General features: G+C 41.6%; 1 protein-coding gene across 9 annotated transcripts; it reads left to right on the forward strand.

Moving 5' to 3' along the window:
* Positions 1-581: 581 nt before the first annotated feature.
* Positions 582-5,721, forward strand: LOC103696864 (pentatricopeptide repeat-containing protein At3g29230). Of its 9 annotated transcripts, none has more exons than XR_003383394.2 (4): positions 582-2,568; positions 3,332-4,215; positions 4,301-4,560; positions 5,338-5,721. XR_003383394.2 is itself a non-coding variant. In XM_017840535.3 (2 exons), exon 1 carries the CDS (start codon positions 980-982, stop codon positions 2,522-2,524), a length of 1,545 nt encoding a protein of 514 aa, XP_017696024.1. In that variant the 5' UTR covers positions 583-979; the 3' UTR covers positions 2,525-2,568; positions 5,338-5,721. The 9 variants fall into 9 exon arrangements, 1 of the variants encoding a protein (XP_017696024.1); XR_005506633.1 differs by having other exon boundaries at positions 3,332-4,036; XR_005506634.1 differs by having other exon boundaries at positions 3,332-3,746; positions 3,869-4,560.
* The last annotated feature ends 3,328 nt before the right edge of the window (positions 5,722-9,049 follow it).

The following is a 9,049-nucleotide window of genomic DNA, read 5'->3' on the forward strand; positions in this document are numbered from 1 at the left end:
ATTTTTTTTCTATTTTATCTTCTCTTTATGTTCAATGCTAGCTCTTTTTTTCATAATAACTCCACGATTTTTTTTTTTAATTTTCCCTTTTAGAACTCATTTAGTTCATGAAAGGAGAAGGAAAATAATATGATCAATAAAAAAATAGAGAAATACTTTATATTTGATTGAAGTTTTTAAAAAGAAGAGATAGAGAAGTAGTTTTTCCAAGAAAATAAGATTTCTATATTTTATGGAAAAGAAAAATTTACGTAGAATATGGAAAAGTGACTTTCTCAGTTTAAAAGCATCCTTAAGCTTTTAGATAGAATAAGATAGTTTTTTTTTTTCTTATGGGCATAACAAGTATTTTATATAACTCTTCCAAAAAATAGATATTTAACTAGTATAAGCCACTGAAATATACTATTTTTTTATGATCAACTAAATATATAAAAATTATTTTATTAAGTATCATTTATTTAGACATCAATTTTGTAGAAACAGATATTTTAATGTTTTTTTTTTCACGAACCAAAAATAGTTTTTTTATTAAACACCAATTCCACTCATTTTTTCATACGATAAGCTTCTGTGCAAAAGTTTTGATTTAACTACTATTTTATAATGATTGGCAGCTGATAAAAACACCACCTAATTCGTTATCTGCGTCCAGCTTTGCTGATAAATACACCTGCCATCCATCTGAACTTTTCATCCCCACTTCCCTTTAAAAAAAGTACAAAAAAAAAAATCACCGCCAAAAATAGGGAAGCTACCGGCAAGACTGATAGAGGACAGGCTCATCTCTCTCTTGAAGTCATGTAAGAATCTCCAATGGATCCACCAAATCCAGGCCCAGATCATCGCCAACGGTCTCCATCACGACCCATTCCTCGCCCCCACGGTCGTCTCCTCCTCCTTCCAAGTGGGAAATCCGGAGCTCGCCCGCCGATGGTTCGACCGAGTTCTCCTCCCCAACACCGTTCTTTGGAACCTCATGCTCAAAGGCTACACCGAGGCCGGGCTCCACGAGCAAACGCTCCATCTGTTCAGCCTCATGAACCGGAGCGGCGCGCGGCCGAGTCGCTACACCTTGCCTCTCGTCATCAAGTCCTGCGCCGGCATCCCCTCCCTGACGGTGGGCGAGCAGGTGCACTGCGTTGCAATCAAAACCGGGTTTGAGACCAATGCGTTCGTTGGCCCGGCATTGATCGATATGTACTCGGATCGGGGTGTGGTCGGGGCTGCCCACAGGGTGTTCTCCCAAATGCCTGTGAAAAATGTGGTTGCTTGGACTGCTGTCGTCGCTGCGTTTCTCTCGGCAGGGGATGTGAAGTCGGCAAGAGAGCTCTTTGATCAGGCGGTTGAGCGTGATGTCATCCTATGGAACACCATGGTCTGTGGGTACACCAGGCATGGAGACATGGCTGCGGCGCAGGAACTCTTTGTGAGAATGCCGGACAAGGACATCATATGTTGGAACACCATCTTGCTTGGTTATGCGAATGGTGGAGATCTTGAGGCTTGCGAGCGGTTGTTCGAGGAGATGCCGGAAAGAAATGTGTTCTCTTGGAATGCACTGATTGGAGGGTTTGCTCGTCATGGCCGGTACTACGAGGTCTTGGATGCCTTAACTCGGATGCTGGGATTGTCTGATGTCAAGCCAAATGATGCAACTCTTGTGATGGTATTGTCTGCCTGCTCGAGGCTAGGGGCTCTCAACTGGGGAAGATGGATTCATGTCTACGCCGAAGGCAATGGATTCAAAGGAAATGTATATGTTGGAAATGGACTTATTGACATGTATGCAAAATGTGGCTGCATAGAGGATGCAGTCTCTGTGTTTGATGGCATGGAAACAAGGGATCTCATCACTTGGAATTCGATGATTGGAGGGCTCGCGATGCATGGACATAGCATGGAGGCATTGGAGCTTTTCGATCGGATGAAGGACACGGGAGAAAAACCCGATGGTATCACACTTGTTGGAGTGCTATCTGCTTGCGTGCACATGGGTCTGGTTAAAGAGGGGTTCATGTACTTCAGATCGATGACAAAGGACTGTGCAATTGTTCCTTGGTTAGAGCATTATGGATGTATGGTAGACCTCCTTGGCCGAGCTGGCTTGCTTGATGAGGCATTGAATTTTGTAAGGAAGATGCCAATTGAACCTGATTGTGTAATATGGAGTGCTTTGCTTGGAGCATGTCAGGTTCACAGAAATGTTGGATTGGCTGAGCTTACCATGAATCAGCTTGTAAGGCTTGTGCCAGAGGATGCAGCTAATTATGTGGTGCTCTCTAACATTTATGGAGCTAATCGGAGAAGGGAAGATTTTGCTAAACTGAAGTTGATGATGAAAGAAAGGACTATGGGGAAGTTTCCCGGCTGTAGCTTGATTGAAGTTGACTCTGAGGTGGTTGAGTTCTTTTCATCAGATACAAGGCATTCGCAAACTAGGAAGATATATGGGGTATTGGAGGGATTAACAAAGCTGTCAAAGTCATCAGGGAATGAGACCGAGCTTGATGACCTATGTTAAGTAAATGCCTGGACGAGTCATCAAGCTTGAGGACAATAATTCAGGTAATGCAATCTGATTCTATTTCCCTCTATATTAAAATAATTCACATAGTTGACTGATTTTATATGCCTGTCATAAGCTGCTTGATTATAATCCTTGGTAGAATTTCATGTGAAATTGCATTAGTCAGAGAATCATTCACTAGAATGATTAAAGAAAGTGTGTACTTCTAGATCTAGTATGTTTTCATAAGACAGAGCAGTACGTATATAATTGAAGGAGATAACTTTTGGTTTTTCCCCCTCTCAAAGGACCTCTCAAACGCTGAGGCAGCATTAACTTCTTATGAAATGGTGATCTGAGATTGCTATGCTGTAGCTTGATTGAAATAAATTATAAGATGGTTGAGTTCTTTCATCTGATATGAAAGAAGTAAGGGATGATAAGTTCTTTTAGAATAATTTTCACTTAATTTTTCACATGACAAAGCAATCCTTCACCACAGCTTTCTTACAAGAATCTTGCCTCATCTACTATTCCATAAAGAAGCTCAACTAATAGGTACACCACCTCATCTCCTCCATTGCATGTGTCCAAGTTTGTCTATGAATACACTTAACATCCATCTGAACTCATCATTTCTCATCTTTTTTTTTTTTTTTAAGAAAAGACTATATAGGTTGTGGGCTGCACAATAATGGTAGCCCTCCTCAAACCCCGAACTTTGGTTAAGACAAATTTTTATCACACCTGCAGCGATGCAAATGCTAATGGTTACAAACCAAGAACATCTCTTGTAGCAATGCCTTGGTAATCTCTTTACAGGCAAGGGTAACTATCCCAAACTACTACCTGTACTTCCATGTTGAGAAGCCTGGCTGAAGTCTAGGATGGACATTGGCCCTGGAAGAGGTTATTTGGTCCATGCTTGGATCTCTTGCCACACATCAAGGCAACATCTTCAAATTCAAATTCTGCATCCTTCATTCTTGCAAGAGAGATCCAGTCATCACCGATCTCACGACGGAGGCGGTGCCTTAAAATCGAAGCTTCTGTCTGCTTGGGCCATTGACCAGCCTACTTCCTTCTCATCTTTTGACCTCATTGTAGGTAGCCTTGACAGAAGCCCCAGAACCTCAAACTCCTCACACCAGGCCTGGGCTACACTCGTGGTCTATTGGAGGATGACACTCCTACAGTGTCTCAGTTGGGTGAGGGAGAAGAGAGGAGCAGGTTTTCAGTAAGACTTCTAGACAGATGATTGTCCACAATTCACATATAGTTTCTGACTGCCTTTGATCTCATTAGTTTGTTGTGAACAAGTCATAACCCTCTTGAAGGACTAAGGAAAATATTCTTAAGTGGTTGGCAGGAACATGATAATCAGCATGCACCTACTCTAGATTTGTGGTGACAAGGCATTGGCTTGTTGCATATTGCTATCAACATTCTACAACTCTAAAATCACACCATGCTCAGTCTGCAGCTGCGGTTGCCAGGCCACAGGCAACAAAAGACCACTATGTGCAGGTTGTGTATTTTTTCGAGTGCTACGTCATTCTTTAATTATGGATCTCATTATGGTTGTTGCAATCAATCAATCTAATCATGGGAGGCAAAGAGTGAAGAACTTGTTAGAATCATGCTATCCCTTGAGCATGGAACGTTGTTCTTCAGAAAACATTGCAAACTAGCTCGTTCATGCTAAGGTGCATGGTTGCGCATCTTTAGAGATCATTCTACTAACTTTGGCTCCAGTTAGTTGATAATTTCTTACTCTAAACTCTGGTGCAGAAACAGTGAGATGAAGTGATTGCCAGGAGATGACCCGAGCCGTTTTAACTTGGTCGGCTGCACTGACCACTCGTGGCCAGTCCGAGTTCATTGGCATGTGAAATCTAATCATAGAGATCACTAGAAAGTAGAAGTAATAGTGTCAAATGACCGCTTTGCTTACAATTTTTCTGACTGGAACTATGTGATTCAGCGCCTACCTTTGGTCAGCGTACTCTTACAACAGCTTCAACTCCAACAGACTGTCTACTGCAGGAAACGTGGGTACTCTTTTTACATTTCTCTCGTTCATTCTTTGCAACTAGCTATGTGGGAGGAAAATTTAAGACTACATGGAAATTTCTGATCATGCTGGTGCCTCACTCTCAGAAAGAGCAAGATCTTTAATTCTAAAAATGTGCTTATGTTTAATTCCTTGAAGGACCAAGATCATGTGACCACTTTGTAATTGTTTAGTCTTTATCTCTTTTGTTTTCATCAGAAAATTGGTTGTCTTCTCTGCAAATTTAAAGAGAGTAGAAAAGATATATAAATAAATACATCACCAACAAATTGAACTCTGCTCAATGTTAGTTCCCAACGTGAAATACTCTTTAACAGTCACAAAATACTTGGGCATTTTGGATTCTTCAATTTGTTGTGCAGTCGCAGCAAATTCTTCTAGGTCTGTACATTTGTTCTATAATTTTGTGATCCTGGCTTTACTGTTCTCTTGCATTTTGCTTCTGATTCTAGCAATTAATGTCACATGACACTGCCATTCTGTAGCAAAAGCTGAGTTATAGCCCAGTAGTTGCACCCCGCATTTGGAGAACTTTCTGTATTCCGACCTACAGAGATGCTTGCCTGAGTTTGTGGTTAGATATTGCCATTTCTATCAAGCACAGTGCTCCTAAGGCTTCAACCTTCGTAACTGTGCTACATCATAGATGAGAAAGCTATTTGATTATAATCATTAAGTTTCTACCTTCAAGGGTAAGAAAAATGATTTGCTACCAAAAAAGAAAAAGAAACTAACATGAGCTTAAACAATGCAGATGAGACAGCCAACTTTTGGGGTATAAAGTACTACAACAAAGAGCTTCTGCAGACAGGAACCAGGCTGAGTCATGACGGAGATGGTTCTGCGCAAGGATCCTGAATCATTCACATTGAGGAACGGCTGCGCCTTCCCCTTGAAAAGTCTATTTTAATGGAGAAATCTGTGAAATGCCTATGCCAGATGACTTCCCAGCGCCACCAAACACTGGTTCCAGTCCCTCAAATGCTTGCTGTCTTCTCTTAAGTGTATTCTCCATGATTATTCTCTTCCATTAGAAATTCTAAATCTTGCTTTGTAATCAATAAAAGAAATGCATTACTGGATGTCTAAGACACTGCTAATCTACACTAAAAAAATTATTTTACATGCATGCTTGCAATGATGTCTTATCTATGTACCTTTGATTCATTTGTCATATAGCTTAGCATGGTGATGCTAACACGTCTTCTTCTTATTTCTGGGAAACATGTAATAAAATTTTTTCCACGCAGGCATCTTTTTGAGTTTTCAGTGAATTGAGTGGTGATAAAACACATGTATAAATTAGCTTCAAATCATAGTATCTTTCATTCTTGATGCCTAGAGATGGAAAAATAAAAAAAAAAGGTCATGCTGACCATCAATTGCCAAACAATTCTGCCACCCGAGGCAGTAAGATTAGCCTTAATTTTTTTTAGAGCTGAAATAGGCTGAAGCCCAAATTCATTAAGTATAGACTTAATATTTTGGAATACTAGATTTTGGATTACAAAATAAGCAGCATTGGTTTGAAACTCAGGTCTAAAGTTATGGGAAAACCATTGGCAATCCCTCTCTTTAACATTCCATTTGATGTCCGGATGCCTATTGAAGTGACCTAATTTGATGCAGTATATGTAATTAAGCACTACTAGCTAATAAATTTTCTGATTTTTTTTCTTTTGAGGCACCAATAGTTATACATGTGCATCCATATCTACAGGCACGTGAAAAATGTATATATAGAAAAAAATGTTAATCAACAAAATGAATTGGTTTTAAAGGCTGAGATTTGGAAAGAGATGAGATCATGAAATTATGTTAATCAAAGAACTCATCGGCAAGGTTTTGGTTTCTTATATATACAAAAAGAGATGTTAGGAAGATAAGGGCATTAGTTTTCCTAAAATATCCGTATCTTTAATCATTACAAAATAAAATTCTCTATGCTAACTAATTAGTTTCCAACTAGAGATATAATTTCATAGACCTAAAATCCCATTTCACTCATTTAATACAGTACGTGTATATAGTATGTACCCAAAATCCTAGGTCTTAATGCAGAGTATTGAGCAGTCACAAGAGGACCATATGGTTGCAATTAACATTCCCATTGTTTGACAAAAGATGTTGGTTAAGTTGGCTTGGGTAAACAACCATCAACAAAAACCAGCTTGTTCTTTCCATCAAGAGCAACAGTTTCCAAGTACTTCAGTTGTCCCTCATCAAAAGTTTGTGAATCTGGCTATGCAATTGGAGATAAATAGAACTTGAAATCCAAAGTGGCACTCTCCGTGCGGGCGTATGTTTATTCATATTCATATATCGATTATTCGTCAGAAAGATCTTGAATACTTATATAGGGCTAAAGAACCCAACAATACTTGCAGCCACAACATCTCACCGGAGTAATTGGTTATGAAGAAAGCAACCTATTCCGCAGCACTATTCACCTCGTGGTAAACATGGCTCACCTTGGATATCAATGTTTTCATTGTGCAAGTGGCCTACATTCTTTAATATATATCTTGATGTTCAACGTATTCAGGTTTCTAATTTTATCAATACTAATAGATCCAGGCATGGAGTTATTGGTCAGTACAAGAATAACGATGGACAACCGCTGCTACAGGATATACATAGACTATCGAGAGGATGTGGCTCATTTCGGGCTGCTCATATCTATTAGAAGATAGATAGGGTTATTGATTCGGTTCACCTTTTTACCTGCATAATATTCGGGAGAAATCTTTTGGAAGAATTACTAGTTTGTTTCTTTTTCTCTTTGTCGACTTTGTTTTTTCTAACTTTATTTGCCGTGCTCGAGCAAGATCAGTGTGAGTCATCGTTGTACCCAAAAAAAAAAGAAAGAAAAAAAAAAAGGGCATCCAGTTGTTGGTGAGGATTCACAGTTTTGTGATGTTACCCGAACTCAGCCAGAGGATTAAGAGCATATGACAGTGGGGTTGTCCATGGGCTCCACAACGTGAAGGAAGATCCTTTCCAACTGCCGTGGAGCTACTTCTACGCTGATCTCCGTTCCTGGTATCACTATTTAAATTTAAATTCTCCAAGGAACTGAGGGAACTAACCTAAGGAGATCTTCTCCCTCTTCTTATGGATTGCTTGTTTTTTTGGTTACACCCACCCTCGGGTGTTCTCAAAGTCTAACTTTGATGGTGTTGCTGGAAATTGGACCCGGGGGCGACCGTCGGCTGAGGGGGGAGGAGCTCCGCTGCTGGAACGGTGGGTGGCGGTACATCGGCTGGTGGTGTCCTCCGAAGGACCTGCAAGAAGCCGGTGGCCGGGCTTTCCGGCGCCGGCCCTCCGATGCTTAAGTCAGAGGGGGCCAATATGAGAGTGGAGATAGCAATCAGAAGTCAGGGTTCTTTTTTTTTTCTTTTTTTCTTCCCTCAGGTGGAGGGATTCCCCTTTTATAGAGGGAATGGAGTTACCTGCGATGTGACAGGGCAGATTGTCCTCTTTGTGATAATTGAACGCGATCACGTTCATTAATGGCGTCATGGGGGATGAGACCGGATCAGACCGGAGTCAGCGAATTGTCGTGGTTGATCGGACCTGGGGGAGTGGTTCAACCGCCCGCTGTAGAGGGCCTGGGGTCCGTAGATAACAAGTGCATTAATTGTTGAGTGAGCCGGTGATCAGGGAAGGCCATACGCTTTGATGGTCGAGTGATCCGGAGATCATCTTGAGCCGTGTTCATTAATGGTTGAGTGCACTGGAGGCCTGCAGAGGCCACGCGCATTAATGGCTTGATGACGGTAGCGCAAAGTACGGTGGCGTTGGATATCTAGGGTCAGGTTCTCTCAAGGAACAGGCCGGGGTCAAATATTTGGACAAGACATTTTGGGGCTCGGCACCGAGCCGAGCCGGTTGCCCAGTTGGGCGCCTTCAACTCGAGCGTCGCGAGGTTGGTGCGTTCTGGTCGGCGCTCCCTGGTCGGGCGCGTTCTGGTCGGCGCTCCCTGGTCGGGCGCCTTCTGGTCGGCGCTTCCTGGTCGGGCGCCTTCTGGTCGGCGCTTCCTGGTCGGGCGACTTGGGTTTTCCCCCAACAGATGGCTCTGTAGCATCCGATTCAGCAGCAGTTGGGTATATTATTCGGGACTATCAAAAGGCTTTATTGCAGGCTGAGGTTTTCCAATTTCAAGCTTTGAGGGAGATTCTCAAAAGGTGATCTCGTGAAATTACAGGGGAAGATCAACACAAGTTCGGCTCAAACCACTATCTTAAGGATATTATGAAGATTCTCAAGCAGGGCGTTCAAAGCAATCCACATCTTCAGAGAAGACAATCAGGCAGCCATGCATAAAGATGTGTGCTGGAAGCAGGGAGATATTATACTATCTAAACTTAATGGGTTGGTAATGGCAGATGCTTATGGGTCTGGTTTTGTAAGAGTTTTAAGTCTGAGTGTTCTCCCTTTCCATGTACCAAAAAAAAAAAAAACAC

Source organism: Phoenix dactylifera, chromosome 17 (genome assembly GCF_009389715.1).
Source record: "Phoenix dactylifera cultivar Barhee BC4 chromosome 17, palm_55x_up_171113_PBpolish2nd_filt_p, whole genome shotgun sequence".
NCBI classification, from domain to species: Eukaryota; Viridiplantae; Streptophyta; class Magnoliopsida; order Arecales; family Arecaceae; genus Phoenix; species Phoenix dactylifera.

Excerpts from the sequence above, each read along its gene's own strand:
- LOC103696864 (XM_017840535.3), top strand. The coding sequence starts at position 980 with ATGCTCAAAGGCTACACCGAGGCCGGGCTCCACGAGCAAACGCTCCAT.